This window comes from Phyllobates terribilis, unplaced genomic scaffold (genome assembly GCF_046119375.1).
Source record: "Phyllobates terribilis strain yellow unplaced genomic scaffold, ASM4611937v1 Scaffold_12__6_contigs__length_324123572, whole genome shotgun sequence".
Taxonomy (NCBI): Eukaryota; Metazoa; Chordata; class Amphibia; order Anura; family Dendrobatidae; genus Phyllobates; species Phyllobates terribilis.
This window is the reverse complement of record NW_027362772.1, coordinates 219,286,218-219,309,381: the sequence shown is the minus strand read 5'-3', so window position 1 is coordinate 219,309,381 and position 23,164 is coordinate 219,286,218. Positions and strand designations below refer to the sequence as shown.

At 48.9% G+C, this 23,164-nt stretch overlaps 1 protein-coding gene across 1 annotated transcript in view; it reads right to left on the bottom strand.

Annotated features, from left to right (window-relative positions):
* Positions 1–12,188: 12,188 nt before the first annotated feature.
* The window catches only part of LOC141172448 (indolethylamine N-methyltransferase-like), a 28,563-nt gene continuing 17,587 nt past the window's right edge, over positions 12,189–23,164 (bottom strand). The window contains exon 4 of the mRNA XM_073656677.1: positions 12,189–14,207. Within this exon, the coding sequence (XP_073512778.1) occupies positions 14,151–14,207 (57 nt within the window). The 3' untranslated portion in view covers positions 12,189–14,150. The remainder of the gene's footprint in view (positions 14,208–23,164) is intronic.

Sequence of the window (23,164 nt, the reverse complement as noted above, 5' to 3'; positions counted from 1 at the left end):
CACTTATGTACTTCACTTCAGCATAAATAATCTAGTTATTTCTGATATATTTCATCTATATGTAATCATTATTTATGCGATATTTATACATATTTGGGGCTTTAGCCACGGTCTCCCTATTTTGGGTTTATATACCCTGTATCTCTTATTGTTTTAGCTGCTCTTCTCCCTATACCTCTTCACATGATGTCTTTATCTAGAATAATATGTTGCTATGAATAAAGATTATGTTTTGAATAGATCTCCAACGAGTCTTGGGTATCTCTTTATATCTTTCTTCATGATATATGCTCACCTGCTTGACTAATTTTAAATACCCACTAGACTCCTGTTTGGGCTTTTGGTTTAGCGATTTGGAGATGGCATTTCACCTCTGGTAATCTGTTTTTGTTTTGGTTATTAACTATCCCTTACTACCCCTGCCTTCTTCATGTCGTGCAACATCTCCTTTACCTTCTGGTAGTGTGCTGGTGATATAGGCCTGTAAAGTTCTTTGATGGGCGGATGGTCACCTGTGGGGATATGGTGTTGAACCCCCTTAATCCTCCCAAAGTCAAGTGGGTGGTTACTGAATACCTGCTCGTATTCCTGAACCACCCAGTGTACACCCTGCTTCTGATGGACAGGAGTGGTGTCTGTCCCAACATGGAGCTGTTGACACCAATCCTCCACCTGGGTTCCCGGGTCATTATCCTCCACTTCGTCTGGTGAGGTTAAGGACTCCGCCATGTGTATGGAGTTGTTATTTACTGTGTACAGTTTGGCAACAGTGGCGTAGCGTAGTAATCTAACCTCGCCCTCCCCATAGTTTAGGAGGTGTATGGGCACCCTCCCATTGCGTACATCCACTACCCCTCTGGCAGTCAAGAGTGTAGGTCTATGCTCCGAGCTAAGGGGCTCTACTACCGCCTGGTGGCTCCGTGCTTTGAGACCTATTGCTGCTCTACACCAAATCAGCATTTCACTCATCGGGGGAATCACAATGGGTACCGGGTCTGTTACCCGTACATTACCAATTACACCGCCTGTTAGCTTTACCTGTTGCTGGTACATAAGGGCTCAGATCTCTTTCTGAAGCGCCCTTCTCTGCCCTGGTCTGGCAGTGTCAGCTATCTGTTGGAGCAAGAACACCACTTCTCCCAAACAGTTACTAACAATATTTGTGCCAAGTACCATATACAAGTCTGTATCATCAGGATTAGTCTCTACTACAATTAGTCCCTGGTCCTACAGTTCCACTCTTCCCACCTTTACTGCCACGTCCTTTACCCCGACTAGGTTAAGGGGGAGGCCGTTTGAGGCATACACGGAAAGATTTGGATCTAGTGGGTGAAGTTCGTTTATGGACCAGAACCTTTTGTAGAGGACATCAGGCATGATGGTTACCTGAGATCCTGTGTCCAGCAGAGCAGGAGTCGCGATGCCGTCCAGCACGATGGACAGGAAAGGTCTTCCTCCCACGAACCTGCGGTACCAGTTTGATGGGCCTGAGGGATCTACTCCTGGATGTCGGCCCTCGGCCCCAGGGTTTGCTCGTTTAAAGGACAGCTCTGGACGGCGTGACCTGTCTTGTGGCAGACAGGGTCCCTCGGCGGGCGGCGTTGGTCGCTGGTCCTCCCAGGGGGTGGCGTTGTCCTCCTCCTCCTTCTCATCCAGGGGACATCCTCAGGGCTGTCTGCTAGCAGGATCCTTCCTTCTGCCTCGGGCTCCGTCCGCAGCTGCAGGGCACTCAGTACAGTGGTCAGGGTTTTGCTCAACTGACGCACTTCAGAGTGCAGGCTGTCCAGCTCACTAGGTGACGTTGCTGGAACCTTGGCTTCAGCAGCCACCGGGGAAAAGGTGGACACAGCAGGCACTGGGGTGGCCCCACCCTGGTAACATTGGATAGCAGTTGTTTCCAGGGGCTGCAGTCCTTTTATAGCCATGTCCTTAAGGGTGTCAAAGGTGGCATCTGGATGATCCAGGGACCACCAACGCACAGTCCTGCTCTCCTCTTGAGACCTCAGTCCCCGGATAAACTGTTCCTTCAGCATTTTATTTTCATTATCGATGCTGGTTGGACTAACCTGTTTCAGAGCTCGCAAGGCTCCTTGTAAACGCCAGGCATAGTCCCGAACACTGTCCTATGGTTGCTGAGAGCAGTTGTAGAACCTCATCCGGAGGTCTGTCTCAGTACGATTCTCAAAGACAGTCTGTAACTTTTTAAAGATTGCGGACACTGACTCCTGGTCTGCGGCCGACCAGGTTTCTACTTCTCGCTCCGCAGCACCAGTCAATTGTCCCAATACCACAGCGGCTCTTTGCTTGCCTGTCATAGAGTACATGTCCAGTATACCGCATATTTTCGCTTTGAATCCAGACAGGGTATCTGGTTTGCCGCTGTACTGGGGGAGCCAATTCGCTCCATGGATGTACGGTAGGGCCATGGGTATGACAGGGGTGACAAGCCCTGTTGGTGGAGCGGCTGCTTTGCCCTGCTCGGCGCCGAGTGAGGGTTGAACATCAGGGCGGTTAACCGGTACTCCGGCATTGTGCTGCTCTTCGGACATTCTGGCGCCCCCCTAGCGAACCGTGGCCTACCTTCTTTTCTTTTCTTCCGGTAGGCCGCAGCTCCGCAGGTGACAGTCTTCTTCAGGACCTTGCGTCGCTTGCGTCCTACGTCAGAGCGTTCACCGGTGCTCCTTCCAGGACCTGGCGCTTCCTGGTTTGACGTCGAGGCGTGGGGCGTGTCCGAGGCTTCGCGCGCTTTAGCAGGTACGCCTCTCAGTTTCCCGCGGTTACGTCCTTCTACCCGCTCGGTGGCATAACAATGGCGGCAATCTTCGCCACAGTTAAATACACAGTTTTTGATTAAAGGCGCACAGTACCCGGTGGCAACGGGCACAACACTCCGTCGTTGCAGCGGGCACGGAATCCTGTTCGTGAGGCCAGGGAGAGATGACGCGCCCAGGGGATGGGGATGACTACTCGGCGCCCGGGCCTTGCTGTTAGTTTTTGGGGGATGTCGCGGTGGCTGGCTCCCGGGCCCGTACCCTGGGGTCACTCTTAAAAGCAAGGAATAATGGGGGAAAGGTGTATGGAATAAGAAAAGTTTGTGATGCCACCCGTGGTGTCTGGTGAGGATCACCAGCGCTGCTACAGTCCTCTGAGGCCGGTGGTCAGGCAGCTTAGTTGGTGCGGCTCCCCACAGGTGGAGCAGGGCCTCAGGGCAGCGTAGGAAAAGGGATGCAGGACAGAGGGGACCCAGCCGGGTCGGAAGAAGAATAGGCACACTCACAACAGTTCACTTCAGTACCTTTACTGGTGGTGTTTCAGGCACAATCCAGGGCACTGTAGGGTGAAGGGTGCATTTCAGGACTCTCCCTAGTGAGTGGGTGTGGGGCCTCCTGTTTCTTGCCTTTTCCTGATAAGTTTATGACCTGCCTGGAGCTAGGCCTAACTTGATCTCTGTCTTGCACCGGCTGACCTGGTGGTAGGGCCTTCTGATGGAGTTCACACTCCCTGGTATCTTGGGCCTCAGTGACTCCTGACCCTGGTATGACAGTCAGCTTTTAGTGTTCCTGGAAAATGTAGTTCGCCAGGGGTTCCGGTAGTTTCTGCTGGTCGTAGAGATCCCTGCAGACGCGGACCCGGTGTCCGGTATATGGTCTTGGGGTGAGCTGGCTAAGCTCCTCTGCCCCCTATGTAGCTCGCTTACTCCACTTGCCTTTGGCCACGCTCGGGGCCCTCACTAGGCTTCACACTGGCAGTAGGCCTCGCTACTCTTCATCGCTCTTACAGCGTCGGCACGCCTTAGGCTCACTAACCTGAGCTCAATGAGTTTGGGCTGGACTGACTTTAGACTGTGTCTCCAGGCTGTAGATTCCAGACTCTAGACTGCTCCAGACTCAGACTTCAAACCAGACTCAACTGCCTAGCTCCACCTTCCCTATTTATATCCCTATCCGGGCTCTCTCTAGTGGTCTGAGGTGGAAGGTGGAGGTGTGTGTATGCTGTGGGGCCCTTTGTGGAGGAATCCGTCCATGCACCCCTCTAGGATCTGTGGCAACAATGCGCAGCAGGGCGCCACAAGTACTTATACCAGAGGGGAGTGGAGAAATCGGAACAGCTGAAATAGCCCAGGACAGAGAGCTTTAAGAGAAAAACATAACTGCTTAACCCTTGCAACAACAAAACAAGGGAAATCTGCACAGCTAACTGGAAAGCTAAGTAGATCCAACCAATGCAGGCGTGCGTGTAGCCAAACGCTGCCATCTTTGGACACCTGAAAAAGGGGAGACCACTCTGTTGCAGTATCCCCGTGACAAGCAGTTTGTGTTGCACTACACAACAGATGCAGACTCATGCACTTGGTTGTCATTTTTGTAACTCCACTATAGTCTGTATTGTATGACCTCTCAGTTTTGTCTGTGGCAATTATCTCCTATAATCTTCCATGTTGTGCTGATGAAGATTCAGGCTGCTGTATGATTTAAGTAAAACAGTTCTCTCTCCTACAAAATTTGAGTGCTGAATAATTTCGCTGAAAGCTGAAATTTACAAAGGTTTGCACATATCTATTGTAACTGGGCACAGAAGTTGAATCCATAGTCAGCCATGTAGAAACTTTGTTTGATCACTATGACAACTCTAATAACAAGATCACTATGACACCTTTAATGACAAAGAAAGGCCATACTTGGCCCCTGGCCTTAGAGGGAGGCCAGTATGACAGGGTTAAGATAGGGAGCTGTTTTTTTTTTCTGGTTGAATTTAGGGTTAAATAGGAATGGAGGAGTGAACACTTGGGGGCACCAAGGGGCAGGGTCATCATTGGGGGAGGACTAGGGTTTATAAGAGCCAGCCATTTGGGTTCTGGCAGCCATTTTAGGTTGCCATCACCCTATTACTAGCATCTTCCACACACCTTTATAGTTTACTAGTAAATGGTTATGAGTCACTTTAGTGTTCATTTTGTAAGGTTGAAGGGATTATTCAAACTGTATTGTCTTGGTGTAAGCTTTGTCATGGCAGCAGGCATGGGGGAAGTCCTCGAAGTTGGAGAAGTTGGTTAATGGCGGATCGTTGTGGTGAAGACCCTCGGGAAGTTCTGGAGCCCTCTACGTGTAATTCAGAGGTGACAGGTATTAGATCCCAAGGAAAGGGATTGGAGGGCCCGTTGATTTTGGGCTTAGTTCATTGGCCAGGTTGTATGAATTGGTGCCTCTGAGCTGGTGCATAGTGTGGCGCCCCTGAGGGTTCAGTCGCCACAGAGGTACTACATTTAGTGGTGCCTCACTCTCAGGTAAGGATGGAGTACAGCCCGGGACCCTAACACCTGCATCCAACACTACACTACTCCAGGCCGGCAGGAAGGGTAAGATGCACTTCTTTTCTGCTGAGCCCTGTCCCTGGCTGGAGTGGGGGGAACCATGTAGTGGGTGTGGGTGGAGGATGTAGGTTAGGGGAGCACTTGTTTGGAGTATATAAAGGGAGTTAGTCAGTGAGTGAGAGTGCTGAGGAGCAGAGGCTCTTCAGGAGCTCTGCTCCAGTTTGGGGCCTAGTAAGAGAGGCCCAGAAGAAGGAGAGGGGAGCGGAGGAGAAAGGCTCCAGGAACTAGAAGGGATCCCAGGGGTATGGAAGGAGCTGGAAGCCACCCGTACATCCGAATCTACCAGGTGTTGGAGGGATCAGGCCGCAAGAAGGGAACCGGTCCCTGGGCTAGTCGCGTTACTTCAGGTCTCGGCTAGAAAACCAGAGGCTTCTGTACTTTCAAGGTGCGGTTGCCACATCCGCACTCAAGTAGATACCATCTTGGGACTTTGTTTGGCGAGGAGCAGGGCAGGAGGGAGAGACCCAGCGCGAGAAGACGGCTGAGAAAGGAACATGTAAAAAGGGGTCCCGTTAAGTGCTCTTGAAATACTTGAGGGATTGCTGAACCCCTGCTTGGTGAACGCAGCGCGACGTGGGAGGCTGTAACCTGTACAGTGCAACCTGAGGAACTTAAGAACTGTGAGTAAACTCGGAAGACTGCACCCCACTGTCTCTGTCAGTTATTGCTGCTGCGCCATCACTCCTGCACTACAACGCCCAGCACCACCTATAACATCTACACTGCTCTGGAGCTAATCTCTACCTGTGGAGAGCCGCACCAACACTGCTGCACTAACATCAGCTCCAGAGGTCCTGCTCTGCGGCGGCGGCTCCACATAGCCGCATACCACAGGTGGCGTCACGAACATTTCATAAAAACTTTAATCCCTTGTAAATAACCCCCTTTTGTTGACCGCCCTGGGTCACGGACCTGGTCACCGCAACTGTGACATCTCCCCTAGCAACGACCGGCCCGGCACCGAGTACCCCACGCCCCTGGGGGCGCGTCATCTCTGGCGTCACGAACAGGATACGAACAGACCCGTTATCACCGGGTATTGTGCGCCTAGAGACTGTTTTTCTATATTGAATGTGGCGCCCGCCCCATAAGAACGGGCACCATTATGTGCGTGATCAAAGACAACAATGCAGAACCTCCCATCGTGGGCCGGGTTCCAGAATGGCGCCAAAAGCGCAAAACGCCCCAAGCAGCAGTGGCCGTGTGCATAGATGTGTCCATCAAGGTGGGGGAGACACCCCCAGGTGTGACCGACAGCAAGCTGCCATGGGACCTCAAATATTAAAGGCTGTGTCTGAGAGCAGGAGGGAAGTTCCCTAGTCAGGGACATTTAGCATACAGCACCTCCTGTCCTAGGCCAGTAGGGGGAGCAGGCAGCCCCTATAAAAGCTGGAACTGAGGGCAGGGTTAGAGAGAACTGGACGACCTAGCTCAGGACTGAGACTGGTCCCAGAGAAGGAGGGACAGTTGAGCTGTAGCCAAGGAGTCCGTGAGGCAGTGGAGAAGCTGCAGGCCAGGGACAGAGGCGACGAGAGCCGGTCCTGGCTGAGAGAATCACCACCGGACATTGGGGTCCGAGGCTGTCAGGGTTGCAAGCCCTGCAGCAGATAACCAACCCGCAAGGGATTTCAGGTTCCTTGGCCTAAGAAGCCTGGAGGCTCCGCCACACAGAGGGACCAGTACAGCACGGAGAAGCAAAAGGTACCTAAGGCCCGAGTCGCAAGCCATACAGGCGAAGTACACGGCCAGCTCAGGGACGTGGGCTATTACACCACAAAAAGGGGGATAGTCATCAAGGGCAGAGAGAGAACGGTAGGCCTTCACACTCATCCTGACCAGTGGGGCTCGCCCGAATGCTCTCAGACACCCAGGCCCATTCCTACCCAGTACTCCTGTTGGGTCAGTAGTAATACCTACAATAAAGACCCTGGACTGTTTGAAGCGGACTCTGAACTCTTATTACTGAGGCCTGCACTATCACCCCCAGCATTCACATACGCTGCCCTGAGGCTACACTCTTCCCGTGGGGAGTTATCCGACCCCTGTGCTGCACACCAACATCAGCCTCAGCGGTCTGCCTTGCAGCGGCGGTCATCCCTGACCGCAATCCACGGGTGGCGTAGTCGGACATTCATAATTCTACAAATAGACTGCCACAGCATTTGGTCTGACCACCCTGAGCCACGGAATCGAGTTGCCACTACTACCCCCATCATCGCATAGAAGCCCGGTTCCGGGTACCCCACGGCCCAGGGGGCGAGTCATATACAAATTGAGACAAGTTCTTTAGTTAGTGAATTACCCTTGGTAATGTGCCTTTCCAGTGTTCGTCCTTGTCCTGTTCTGAGACCCAACATCAGCCACTTCTTCTGCGACCCAGCTGAGAATCTCCCCTCTAGGGATATGGAGGCCTCACCTTGAGCACCTCTGATAGGCTGTGAGCCTAGGACTGTGTCGACGTCCAGATTCAGTCTCAAATGTGTCCTCATTCTGTTCTAATAACTTGCACTATTAAAACACTTTTTCTTCACTGTTGTCACTGTTAATGGAGTCTGTTTTCCTGTCTGCTCACTCTTCCTCCACATTCCGTCTTTCGCTCTAGTACAGAACAGGACCTACACCGGTCCAGTGCATTCGGGTCATAAACGCAGAACTGGGGTGGCCTTGCCACAGGCTTCCCCTATTGGCAGCCTCACTGCCTGAGTCTCTCTGACTACTGCTTCCAACTCTCTGCAACATAGAGTTTTCTGTAAAAACTAATCTAAACCCCTCCCAATTAATGATGCATCCCCTTAATTAATTCTTTAGTGTCTAAGCAGTGGTGTAACTAAATCCCTATCTATTGTATGGTTCCCCCCTCTGGGCAGACCTCCCGCATCCGAGGGACGGCCATAGGCAGAGCCTATAGGAGAACCGGAATACAATAATGGCCATAGGGATTACACACAACAAACACTTGTTTTATCAAATAAATAACAGGAATACATAAATACAAAATAACTTAACAACCCCTTCTTGCCTCAGCGTCTTCGCCGCCTGCCACTCCCTATATATGTGACAGGCTAAACTTTAGTAAACTTTCCTATCATGCACTCTTAATCTGTACCACACATCTCCTACAATGCACCACGACTAGTGTTGAGCGATACCTTCCGATATCGGGAAATATCGGATCGGATTGGATCGGACCGATACCGAAAAAGTATCGGATATCGCCGATTCCGATACCGGAAACCAATGCAAGTCAATGGGACAGAAATATCGGAATGAAAATAAACCCTTTCTTTCCTTGTAGGTCAATTCTACATGAAGGAAAACAACTAAGAATAATGTAGAATGTATTGGGGGAGGTGGGGAGACAATAAAGGCATAGAGGTTTAGCCCAATCAAATGGAATAGCAGGAATTAATATTTTTTTTAAGACGTTCTGAGTTACGGAAATATTGACTATGTTAAGTATTTTTATATTTTGTCAGATATTTGTGTTTCACTACTTCCATGCTCTTCACCTTCTTTTTTACTTCTCCCACACTTTCTCCTTCATCATCCTCATCATCAGCATCTTTTTCATCCACTTCTTCTTCACCTTCTTCATCTTCTTCTTCTTCACCTTCTTCGTATTATTCTTTTTTTTTACATTCTTCATATTCTACTTCTTCATCTTCTTCATATTCTTCTTCTTCATCATATTCTTATTTGTGACAGGCATTCCTGTAGTTGTTATCTATAAAAGTTTGGACATTACACCTTTCGTTCTGCCCGTCACAAAAGATTTACAACAGGATTTGTCCGCGTTCAGTTTGGCCTGCAGCAGCAGGTCTTTTCCAGGGGCACCACGAGGAGGAACGGACTCACCCCCATACACTGCTTAGTCATCTTCTGCTTATAATTTAGATATTATCTTTTGCTCTGATTTTTAGTCTTATGCTTAATGTTCTTCCGCTTTTTGTTCTGCAGCTTCTTGTACTTCTGCTTCTTGGTTTTCTGTCTCTTGTTCTTCTGTATCTTGGTGGTTGTCTTCTCTTCTTTGTCCTCTTGGTCAACTTCTCCAGGGTCATCTTCTTGGTCTTCTTCGGGGTGGTCTTCAGGGTCGTCGTCTTCGGGGGTCCTCGTCTTCGGGGTCCTCGTCTTCTTCGAGGTCCTCGTCTTCTTCGGGTTGGTCTTCAAGGTCCTCGTCTTCGGGGTCCTCGTCTTCTTCGGGGTGGTCTTCAGGGTCCTCGTCTTCTTCAGGGTGGTCTTCAGGGTCCTCGTCTTCTTCGGGGTGGTCTTCAGGGTCCTCGTCTTCAGGGTCGTCGTCTTCGGGGTCCTCGTCTTCTTTGGGTTGGTCTTCAGGGTCCTCGTCTTCAGGGTCCTCGTCAGGGAGATCCAGAGTGATTACCAAGAACCATTTCAAAAAGCTTGAACTTGGAAATGTAGCAGAAGGTACAAGAAGGCTGAGGAACTACCGAGGACCAGCTGACGGTACTGGAACTCGGTTACTAAGCAGGAGGTACCTGTGCCAGAAAGCACTACCAAGGACCAGCAGACGTTGGTGGAACTTGGATACCGAGAAGGAGGCACCTAATCCAAAGGCACTGCCGAGAACCAGCTGACGGTACAGGAACTCGGATGGGTAGCAGAAGGTACAAGAGCCAATGGAACTACCGAGGACCAGCTGACGGTACTGGAACTCGGTTACTAAGCAGGAGGTACCTGTGCCAGAAAGCACTACCAAGGACCAGCAGACGTTGGTGGAACTTGGATACCGAGAAGGAGGCACCTAATCCAAAGGCATTGCCGAGAACCAGCTGACGGTACTGGAACCCGGATGGGTAGCAGAAGGTACAAGAGCCAATGGAACTACCGAGGACCAGCTGACGGTACTGGAGCTCGGTTACTAAGCAGGAGGTACCTGTGCCAGAAAGCACTACCAAGGACCAGCAGACGTTGGTGGAACATGGATACCGAGAAGGAGGCACCTAATCCAAAGGCACTGCCGAGAACCAGCTGACAGTACTGGAACCCGGATGGGTAGCAGAAGGTTCAAGAGCCAATGGAACTACCGAGGACCAGCTGACAGTACTGGAACTCGGTTACTAAGCAGGAGGTACCTGTGCCAGAAAGCACTACCAAGGACCAGCAGACGTTGGTGGAACTTGGATACCGAGAAGGAGGCACCTAATCCAAAGGCACTGCCGAGAAACAGCTGACGGTACTGGAACCCGGATAGGTAGCAGAAGGTACAAGAGCCAATGGAACTACCGAGGACCAGCTGACGGTACTGGAACTCGGTTACTAAGCAGGACGTACCTGTGCCAGAAAGCACTACCAAGGACCAGCAGACGTTGGTGGAACTTGGATACCGAGAAGGAGGCACGTAATCCAAAGGCACTGCCGAGAACCAGCTGACGGTACTGGAACCCGGATGGGTAGCAGAAGATACCCATGTAAAAAAAAGTTTCAAGGCCGCGAGCCGGCCGCAGTTACCAAAACCCACAGTCCTACAGTACAGGGGGTGCTTGTCCTATTGGCACTATGGAACCAGCCTTCATTGCCAGATCCCGCAGCCCACATAGGAGTCACCTAAACTGCAGGCACCATAGAGTCAGCTAACCCGACCGCAACACGACAGGACACCGCATTGGAGGCAAAGTGACGTTGACACTACCCGGAAACAGCTGGCGTGCTGGAACCAGGCTGGGCAGGAGGGAGTACCCGTGCCAAAGACACTGCTGGGAAACAGCTGGCGGTGCTGGAACCCAGGATAAATACTAAAAACAGAGTGGAGCCAGAGGCGTAATTGGAGCAACTTTAAAATCTGTAGTAGTGTGAATGTGGACAGAGCAGGAGAATTTGCCGGACACACAGCTGGGGATCAGCTGACGTTACTGAACCCCAATAACACGGCAGCAAGTGTTGACTGTGCAGACGGCACTTCTGAGCGCCAACTGGCGGTGTTGGAGCTCAGGGATAATACTGAAAACAGAGGAGCCAGAGGTGTAATTGGAGCAACTTTAAAATCTGTAGTAGTGAGAATGTGGACAGAGCAGGAGAAATTGCCGTCCGCACAGCAGGGGAACAGCTGACGTTGCTGAACCCCAATAACACGGTAGGAAGTGTTGACTGTGCAGACGGCACTTCCGAGCGCCAACAGGCGGTGTTGGAGCTCAGGGATAATACTGAAAACAGAGGAGCCAGAGGTGTAATTGGAGCAACTTTAAAATCTGTAGTAGTGAGAATGTGGACAGAGCAGGAGAAATTGCCGTCCGCACAGCAGGGGAACAGCTGACGTTACTGAACCCCAATAACACGGCAGCAAGTGTTGACTGTGCAGACGGTACTTCCGAGCGCCAACTGGCTGTGTTGGAGCTCAGGGATAATACTGAAAACAGAGGAGCCAGAGGTGTAATTGGAGCAACTTTAAAATCTGTAGTAGTGAGAATGTGGACAGAGCAGGAGAAATTGCCGTCCTCACAGAAGGGGAACAGCTGACGTTACTGAACCCCAATAACACGGCAGCAAGTGTTGACTGTGCAGACGGCACTTCCGAGTGCCAACTGGCGGTGTTGGAGCTCAGGGATAATACTGAAAACAGAGGAGCCAGAGGTGTAATTGGAGCAACTTTAAAATCTGTAGTAGTGAGAATGTGGACAGAGCAGGAGAAATTTCCGTCCGCACAGCAGGGGAACAGCTGACGTTACTGAACCCCAATAACGCGGCAGCAAGTGTTGACTGTTGTGAGCGAAATATGCTCTCCTCTATGCCTTCCGAACTCCAAATTAATAAGATTTGTTTTACGAGCGCTCGGGAAATCAGTACAGCACAACCAGAAATGGTGTACTAGAAAAAGACTTCTGCTTTATTAACACATGTGACACTTTAAATAGGGTCAGAGACAAAGGAATAGTTCCCTCTGACCTATGAACCAATAGTAACCATAGGGGAGTGAACAGTAGTGTGAAACCTCACTGCTCCTCAGTGTTACCTGATGACCATTACATAAGAGTGAAGACAAAATGGATACCACAGACAAACAAGATGGATTCTTTTCTCTCACATTTCCCCCCTTTTGTGACCAATTATGGCATCTCAGTAGGTATATAGGAGCGCGCTAGTCGCGTCCTCGGGACTTTCCTACCTGCTTCGCCTCAGTTCCCTACCTAAACACCTATAATTGTATCACAACAATGGATCTTTTCTTGTTTGGGGTCCATAGTATACAATCAGGGGTTCTGTGACACGGTTTTCCTTACATATAAACCTGAGAAACTTAGGTGTAACATAAATCAGCGCTTTTACGGCTACATATATCAACAAGCAGAATAATAATAATTGCATACATGTATAATCCCTGAGAGCCCCCCACCTAGACCCTTGAACCAATTAGTGGGATTCAGGAAAGAGAATGTTTCTCCCACCAGGAGTCCTTGTTTGCGTCATGTTCCTGTAACCACTTATCCCTTATCTCGGTTATCTTCTGTATATCAGTCCTAACCTGGAGATTTCCCATAATGTCATGTGTAATGACAACATGCGGGACCGATGATCTGACACATCCCACCATAGTGGTCAGGTGGTCCAGCACTATGGGGTGCTGTCAGTGACTACAATCAGCTGCTTCTGTATTATATTAGATGCATTAAGGACATCAAGCACCTGGAAGATCTGGTCATCTAGATAATCAGTCGCCTCCACCAGCTTATCCCATCTGCGTTATGGACGGGTAAATCAATACGCTGCTCACAATCTTATTTGCCACCCCCATTTCTACAAGATGCGGTTTACCCTTGGGTCTGGGATTGTCTGCAGCTCGTCTGTATAATGTGTGTATAGGGATTGCTTTAACATTTACTCTGGTGTGAGGCACTATAAAGGTTGATGGGGTCAGGAAGGCCGGTGTGCAGACCCCTGTGAAGTTATTAGGTAACCACTTGTAGGCCTGATGTCCACATACAATGTACAAACTCTCCGGTGCTCCCATAACAGTGTTATTGAATAGACTAGTAATCCCTTTAGACAACAAGGTGGAGCTTAATATGTCCATAATCTCTTCCTGATACTGAGTGTCATTTGACATAATACCTGATATCAGTCTTTCCAAGGTGACGTTTACACAGTGAAGTTCAGGATTAAGCATGGCATCGACTACACACTGTGTGATGTCGGTAGCAGACCCATTACACTCAGAATACTGTAGAGAAAGCGACGTCTCTGGATCTTATCTGGATGCAGCTGCAAGAGGTGAAGTCCGGATAACAGGAGAGGTCAGCACGACTAGAAGCCCAAGGCATTCCTGTCTGTCTTAGAGGCGGACCACTCCTGTTGAACAACAACCACGGCTCTGTCACCCGTACAGCTACAGGCAAACCTACAGCTCTCTCTTTCCTGTTGTTATCTAGCTTAGTGGGAAAAGTGCAGTTACTCAAATAGAACATTTCTTTCTGGAATGGCTTAATAAGGCATAGTATTGGAGCTCACAGGACTGTGAGTGCAAATCCAACAGTCTTTCGCTAATGTACTCATGTCCATGTCTTTTAAAAGTATTTGGTGATGTCTAATGAATTTATTATCTCAGTCATCATTCAGAACTTCATTTAATGTCTTTGCTAGAGACAATGCCACCACTATCCCCATTAGAACTGGTAAAATGGTCATCATTCTGCTGGTGGAGTGACTCTTTTACAGTGGCTGGCGTGTATCCAAGTGGATTTTCCCTCAAGCTTCACCAAAGTTGCTGCGGTCAGAAGAACTAGGAATGGCTCATCAAATCTTGGATCAAGGCTTTTTCTGACGTGTCTTTTTAGGACCACCCAGTCTCCTGGCTTGAGATCATGTGTTCCAGACATTGATTCAGGGTCTGGAATGGAAGAATACACCTGTTTATGCACTGTTTAGGAGATTATGCAAGGCTGGCACATAGCTAGTCAGGCTGTCATTCTGCATCTGAAGTGACTGTGGGAAATATGACCCTGTTCTAGGTACTGAACCAAAAAGTATCTCATATGGTTTGAGACTTGTTCTTATACTTGGAGTGTACCTTATTGAGAAAAGAGCTAGAAGCAAGCATTCAGTCCATGGTTTGCCGGTTTCCTCTTTTGCCTTCTGAATCTTTAACTTTAATGTCCCATTCAGTCTTTCTACCTTCCCACTACTATGTGGATGATAAGGTGTGTGTAAATCCTGCTCAATTCCCAAAGATTTTAAGATCTCTCTCATGATTTCTCCAGTGAAATACGTACCTCTATCACTTTCAATCACTTCAGGAACCCCATATCTACATACCACCTACTTCATGAGTTTTTGAGCAGTAATCTTTACTGTCGCTTTCTGCACCGAATATGCCTCAGGCCAACCTGAAAAGAGATCAACATACACAAGCAAGAACTCATATACCGCTACTCATGGTAGTTGTATATAGTCAATCTGCAATCTCTGGAACGGTAGAGCGGACGAGGGGTGTGTTTCTGCGGGATCTTCACAGCTTTCCCTACGTTGTTGTGCACACGTCATACAAGACTGTGTGTGCCTGGCTGCCTAGGTACTGGACCCTGGCGCCACCCATACCTTGTCTACCAAAGCACACATAGCTGTTTTTGACAAATGTGTTAGTCCATGGATTACCTGGGCCGTCACTGAGTAAAGAGCTGGCGGCAGGCAGAGCTTACTGCCCTTTTTCCACAAACCTTCCTCAGTCAGCTGGGCTCCCTGCGTCTCCACTCTTTTTCCTGTTGAACCACCTGTTTCTGCAGGGATTTAAGAATATTAGGAGTGACAGGTGCCACTGAGGTCACGGTCTGTACCGCTGCTAAACTCTCAACTCTCGGCCTCTTTGCTGCTTCCTTGGCGGCGGCATCCGCACAAGCATTTCCTCTGACTTCATTGGTGTCAGCTCGAGTGTGAGCTTCATTCTCACTATGCCAAGGTTAGTTGGTAACAGGAGAGCCTTCATCAGGGCCCTTACGCTCTCTGTGGTTTATAGGTTTTTCATGTGACTTTAGGCAAGATCTACTATCTACACACACATTTGGCCGTCTTACCCTTTGCCGCTCTACACGCCTCAGTGAGTGCCCTCAGCTCTGCCTCCTGTGCCGATAGGTGAGGAGGGAGTGGTTAAGCTTTTATTACCTCATGTTGTGTGACCACAGCGTATCCAGTATAGAACCGACCAGCATCTTGGCATTTGGATCCATCTACAAAAAAACTCAAAATTTGCATTAGCAATGGGTTCAGCTGAGACATATTCAAACCCTGCCGTCTCTTGCTACATCAGAGCTACACAATCATGGGGTGTATGTATTTCGCCTATTTCCTCCTCTGTCAGAGAATGTAAAAATAGTTCATTTTCCACATCTTTCCCCCCTTTTTGAATCCAATGGCAGAAGCTTAACTGGGTTCAAAACTGTACGTCGTTTGAGGTCTACATTTGGGGGAATGAGGAGAGCACATTAAAGTCAAAGTTGCTGGGTCATTGAAATGTGCCTAGAATGTACCTGACTGAGGCCACCATGAATGTCCTGTTGAGTGTATAGTGTGACCGTGAAATCAATAACTATTTCTGTGGCCTTTTCAATCATGGCTTGAACCGCAGAAATGGCTCTAACACAAGAGGGTGCCCCCCTGGCAGCAGTTGTCCGTGTTTTTGGGTAATGCAACCTACTGTATTGTGACCTTTTTTTCCTCTGTGAAATGTCTGGTGTATTGTGACATGCCATGTCGTAAGAAGACTATCTTCTGGTGATAAACCTGTGATTTCTTTTTATAGGCCTTACATGTACGTTCTGCTAGGGAACACAAAAGTGAGATAGATGACTCCTGACATGAGACTTGGCCAGAACAAAGTAATAAATCGTCCACATACTCTAAAGCATCACAACCTCCAAACATGGAGGAGTCAACAAATTTTCAAAAATGAGAAAACATTGCAAAACTAGACATTATCGGTGAATTCTGAGCACCTTGTGATAGCACCATCCTTGTAAATTGTTTATGACCAAGGAAAAATAAATAAATAAAAACAAATAAATGCCGACAGTCTGTGTGCAGAGGCACGGAAATAATGCATTGTCTAAGCAAATCACCATAAAATGCTTTGATGATTTCTCAAAGAAAAACATTAATTGCATACAGACCTGGCTGCCCAGTATATATTAAGGAAAAAATAAACATTTTAAAATATGCCTGGAGTTCATTTTAATCATTGAAATAGAACCTCTAAAATTTGAATTTCTGTCATTATAATTTTTATCTAGTGGTTTTCAATAATTAGAATGAAGGGAGAAAGTCATTCCCAGCTATCTGCTATGTGAGTGGGGGCTGCTGCATTCCAGTCCCCCCCCCCCCCTTTTTCTATGGTAAAGAAAAAAAAACTTACTGTCTTTGTTCTGCAAGTTTGAATCAACTCTTGCTCCACCCCTTTGGCTACTTGTAGCAAATCCTTTGGGTCCTTCCCCCTCTGCTCTGGGCGCGCTTTTACAAGTCCCTTTCTAATTGGTTTCTTTAACCCTTCCACAAAAGCATTTCCCAATATGCGTATATTTTCCCCTGGAAAATATCCCATATCTGTCCAAGTCATCTGTAAACGGGCAAAATATTTTTCTACAGCTTCATCTTTTTCTTGAGTTACGTCATTTAAAGATATAGATTGTTCTCTCTGTTTTGTCAATGCCCAACGCTGCAACATCTTACAATAGTCTTCCCCTGACTCTAATGTCTGTAAATATTCTGTTCCAGGTCTGTCAATCAGACCGTCCTGTCTCTTGCTTTATAATATGTGCAGTCACATCTCCTCCTTTTGCGTCTACTAAGGATTCTAAATCCTGCCATGTACAGTTGTATGTAACCTGTATCTGCTGAATTTGTCTAGAGAAAGGAACAGACTTCTCATCAGGGTCAGGAAGTTTTCAGCACCTTGTGAGGGGGGCCATGCCTCGTGTGAGGAGTACTGGTCGTTGGTGTGTGAAACTATCCTCTATCAGCCCCCTCTCACTGCTCTCTTCCCCCTCCCCATCCCATGTAATTAGCTCTGGGGGAGGAGGTGTACTATCAGCTACCACATGCGTCTTTGTTATAACTGGAAAAATCGGAGCAATTGGGGAACTGAATTTAAATTTAGTTATCTTTCAATTTGAACAGTTATTTTTCCATCCCATATTCTGTACCCTACATACTGTACATGTCCACCGTCCTGGTCCGTTATAAGGAGGAGGTACTGATGATTCTGTCTCATTAAATCCGTTCAGTCCATTGTCAAAAGCACTCACACAATACTTTTACTTATAGTGCTTTTCTCACACTTTCTGCACTAATTACTTCCAGAGCCAACATTCTTTTCCTGCTCAGCCTTCTCCCTGAACACATACAGACCAGACCCCCCTGCGGGGAATTTCAGTCATTTCAACATTCTTTTACTATCCATTATGGCATCCTTGCCTTCACGTTATCTGCACATTCTACTTTTTGCTGTCTTTCCACTGGGTTTCTGTCTCCATTTACATGACAAGTTTCCCATACTTGCCTCAAAATCAGTGCTAGCACAATATCAACAATAGGCACAAAGCCAAGGGTCCAATAGGCAGGCACACAGCCACAGATCCTATTATTTTGTAGAGTAGTCCGTCACAAAGCCACAAATACTACAATACAGCCTGTAAATGGTCCATAAGATACCCCTCTGGTGAGATGATCAGTCTCATCAGCCAAACAAGATTCAGCAACACAACAATCCTCTAAGTATAAGTACCACTATATCACACTCATACACTGATCAGATCACATGCACACAGTTCAAAAAGGCATAGGTAACTCTTCCCAGTTCTTGGACTAGACTGTTAATTGCAAAAATAACTCACCCGGATTGGAGGTGACCAGCTCACAGTAAAAGTGAAATACTATTGTAAGAATAAGCTTCTTACCTTATGCTGCAGCGTTTGAATTCACTTTTACTGGAGAGTCCTCCTCACTCTAGATCCGGATGGTATAATGCACGTCTAGTCCCGGGACTTTTCGGCACCAAATTCTGTGAGCGAAATATGCTCTCCTCTATGCCTTCCGAACTCCAAATTAATAAGATTTGTTTTACGAGCGCTCGGGAAATCAGTACAGCACAACCAGGAATGGTGTACTAGAAAAAGACTTCTGCTTTATTAACACATGTGACACTTTAAATAGGGTCAGAGACAAAGGAATAGTTCCCTCTGACCTATGAACCAATAGTAACCATAGGGGAGTGAACAGTAATGTGAAACCTCACTGCCCCTCAGTGTTACCTGATGACCATTACATAAGAGTGAAGACAAAATGGATACCACAGACAAACAAGATGGATTCTTTTCTCTCACACTGTGCAGACGGCACTTCCGAGCGCCAACTGGCGGTGTTGGAGCTCAGGGATAATACTGAAAACAGAGGAGCCAGAGGTGTAATTGGAGCAACTTTAAAATCTGTAGTAGTGAGAATGTGGACAGAGCAGGAGAAATTGCCGTCCGCACAGCAGGGGAACAGCTGACGTTACTGAACCCCAATAACACGGCAGCAAGTGTTGACTGTGCGGACAGCACTTCTGAGCGCCAACTGGCAGTGTTGGAGCTCAGGGATAATACTGAAAACAGAGGAGCCAGAGGTGTAATTGGAGCAACTTTAAAATCTGTAGTAGTGAGAATGTGGACAGAGCAGGAGAAATTGCCGTCCGCACAGCAGGGGAACAGCTGACGTTACTGAACCCCAATAACACGGCAGCAAGTGTTGACTGTGCAGACGGCACTTCCGAGCGCCAACTGGCGGTGTTGGAGCTCAGGGATAATACTGAAAACAGAGGAGCCAGAGGTGTAATTGGAGCAACTTTAAAATCTGTAGTAGTGAGAATGTGGACAGAGCAGGAGAAATTGCCGTCCGCACAGCAGGGGAACAGCTGATGTTACTGAACCCCAATAACACGGCAGCAAGTGTTGACTGTGCAGACGGCACTTCCGAGCGCCAACTGGCGGTGTTGGAGCTCAGGGATAATACTGAAAACAGAGGAGCCAGAGGTGTAATTGGAGCAACTTTAAAATCTGTAGTAGTGAGAATGTGGACAGAGCAGGAGAAATTGCCGTCCGCACAGCAGGGGAACAGCTGACGTTACTGAACCCCAATAACATGGCAGCAAGTGTTGACTGTGCAGACGGCACTTCCGAGCGCCAACTGGCGGTGTTGGAGCTCAGGGATAATACTGAAAACAGAGGAGCCAGAGGTGTAATTGGAGCAACTTTAAAATCTGTAGTAGTGAGAATGTGGACAGAGCAGGAGAAATTGCCGTCCGCACAGCAGGGGAACAGCTGACGTTACTGAACCCCAATAACACGGCAGCAAGTGTTGACTGTGCAGACGGCACTTCTGAGCGCCAACTGGCGGTGTTGGAGCTCAGGGATAATACTGAAAACAGAGGAGCCAGAGCTGTAATTGGAGCAACTTTAAAATCTGTAGTAGTGAGAATGTGGACAGAGCAGGAGAAATTGCCGTCCGCACAGCAGGGGAACAGCTGACGTTACTGAACCCCAATAACACGGCAGCAAGTGTTGACTGTGCAGACGGCACTTCCGAGCGCCAACTGGCGGTGTTGGAGCTCAGGGATAATACTGAAAACAGAGGAGCCAGAGGTGTAATTGGAGCAACTTTAAAATCTGTAGTAGTGAGAATGTGGACAGAGCAGGAGAAATTGCCGTCCGCACAGCAGGGGAACAGCTGACGTTACTGAACCCCAATAACACGGCAGCAAGTGTTGACTGTGCAGACGGCACTTCTGAGCGCCAACTGGCGGTGTTGGAGCTCAGGGATAATACTGAAAACAGAGGAGCCAGAGCTGTAATTGGAGCAACTTTAAAATCTGTAGTAGTGAGAATGTGGACAGAGCAGGAGAAATTGCCATCCGCACAGCAGGGGAACAGCTGACGTTACTGAACCCCAATAACACGGCAGCAAGTGTTGACTGTGCAGACGGCACTTCCGAGCGCCAACTGGCGGTGTTGGAGCTCAGGGATAATACTGAAAACAGGGGAGCCAGAGGTGTAATTGGAGCAACTTTAAAATCTGTAGTAGTGAGAATGTGGACAGAGCAGGAGAAATTGCCGTCCGCACAGCAGGGGAACAGCTGACGTTACTGAACCCCAATAACACGGCAGGAAGTGTTGACTGTGCAGACGGCACTTCCGAGCGCCAACTGGCGGTGTTGGAGCTCAGGGATTACAGTTCAGGTGGTAGAAACATGAACACAACAGGAGGAGACCTGGATACTGTTGCCAACCAATTATTTATTCTGGAAGAGGACTGGCAAATTCATGAGAGATCCAGGCCTTATTCATTTTGAGAAAAGTAAGCCGGTCAACGTTATCGGAGGATAGTCGCATGCGACGGTCTGTTAGTACACCACCTGCGGCACTAAAGACGCGTTCCGATAATACACTAGCAGCAGGGCAAGCTAGCACCTCCAATGCATACTGACTAAGCTCTGGCCATGTATTCAGCTTACAGACCCAAAACTTGAAAGGAGAAGAGCCGTCTGGGAGTACACTAAGAGGGCAAGACATGTAGTCTGTCACCATCTGACAGAAACGTTGCCTCCTGCTGACTGGAGCCGTCTGTGATGGTGTAGACATTTGTGGTGGCGGGGACACAAAACTTTGCCACATTTCGGCCATACTGGTCTTGCCTTGTGCTGAGGCGCAGCTTCTGCTCCCTCTTTGTGCAGAGCTTCCTCCACTGCCTCGACGCACTGAGCTGCTTTGTAAAGCACTAGCAGCACTGCTCTCGGTTGGAATGGAGAACATGATGGAATGCACCAGTGCGTCTTGGTACTCCCGCATTTTACGCTCCCGGTTCAACGGTGTTATGAGGCTTTGTAAGTTGTCCCGGTAGCGAGGATCTAGGAGGGTGGACACTCAATAATCAGCCGTGTTGAGAATGTGGGCGATGCGGCGGTCGTTTCTCAGACACTGCAGCATGAAATCAACCATGTGCTGCAGACTGCCAACTGGCAAAGAAACGCTGTCCCCTGCTTGAGGCGTGATCTCTGCCTGCTCTGCATCACCCCACCCTCGCTCTAGATACTGACTACTAGAGCATTGTGTACCTCCCTCCTCTGGACAGATGTCTTCCTCATCCATTGACTCCTCCTCATCCTCCTCACAAAGTGTCCCCTGCCTAGGCCTTTGTGAGGAACCACATTGCGCAGACTGTAGAGAAGCAGATGACATTTGTGACTCCTCATCCTCCACCTCTTCCAAAACCTCGTCCCTTAGTGCTTGCAGTGTTTTTTCAAGCAGGCAGATAAGGGGGATAGTCATGCTGACTAGTGCATCATCTGCACTCGCCATCCGCGTGGAATAATCGAAGGCACACAAAACGTGGCAAATGTCCTTCATAGAGGCCTACTCAGTGGTGGGGAAGTGTGAACGGCGCGCACTGCGCCTTGTTTGCGCCTGCTGCAGCTGGTACTCCATTACTGCTGCCTGCTGCTCACACAACCTCTCCAACATATGTAATGTTGAATTCCACCTGGTGGGTAGGTCACATATGATGCGATGTTCCGGAAGACGTAATCGGCGCTGCAGAGCTGCAATGCGTGATCTTGCGTTGCTGGAACGCCACAAGTGAGCGCACTCTATGCGGACCTTGTGAAGCGGTGCATCAAGATCCGGATAGTCCCTCAAAAATCTCTGCACGACCAAGTTGAGCACATGTGCCAGACATGGGATGTGAGTGGGGTTGCCTAGGCCCAGAGCTGCCACCAGATTTTGGCCATTGTCACACACTACCATGCCTGGCTGGAGATTCGCTGGCACAAACCACACGTCGCTCTGCTGCTTGATGGCATTCCAGAGCTCCTGCGCTGTGCGACTTCGATTCCCCAAATAGATTAATTTTAATACGGCCTGTTGACGTTTGGCCACGGCTGTGCTCATATCGGTCATCATAACAGGTAACCGTTCACGGGTCGATGTGCAGGTAGACCGTGACGGCTCCTGCAGCGCTGATTCAGAGGAACTGGAGTATGAGGAGGAGTCAATGTGTACAGACTGGATTCCTGCAATCCTTGGAGTTGGCAGAACACGTACAGCGCCGCTCTCAAGATCTGTACCCAGCTCCACAACATTTACCCAATGGGCAGTGAAGGAAAGGTATCGTCCCTGTCCATGCTTACTGGTCCACGCATCGGTGGTCAGGTGGACCTTGCTACTGACGGCGTTTTGTAGCGCATGTTTAATTTTTCCCTCCACATGATGTTGCAGGGCAGGGACGGCTTGCCTGCTGAAATAAAAGCGGCTGGGCACGTTGTATTGTGGGACTGCCAATGCCTTAAAGTTACGGAAGGTGTCAGTCTCCACCAGCCTGAATGATAGTGTAGCACCCTGAGGACTTGGCTGCTACAGGGGTATTACACCTCAAGCCAGAGGTGTGGTATTCCACTTCCGGGTAAGGATGGAGTGTGGAACTGAGCTAGTAGGCTGCATGCACTACATACATCCCATTTCCGGGGGACAGAACGACGGTACTCCCACCAGTTTATGTGCAGGTACGACAGCGTCTGTCCCTGGCTGGAGTGGGAGGGGGGTGGAACATCCCAGTAGTGTAGGGGCAGATAGGGGTAGTAGTCTGGGTAAAGATAGGAGCTCATTGGGTGCTGGTCACCTGAGCTCACACATAGAGGGAGTATATAAGGTGGGCACCATCTTAGAACAGGGTCAGAGTTTAGCCTGAGGAGCAGAGCAGAGGAGCTCAGCCAGGAGGGCTGACAGGGAGCTGTGGCTCCGGCTGGGCCCAGCTCCAGGGCAGAGCCTGCAG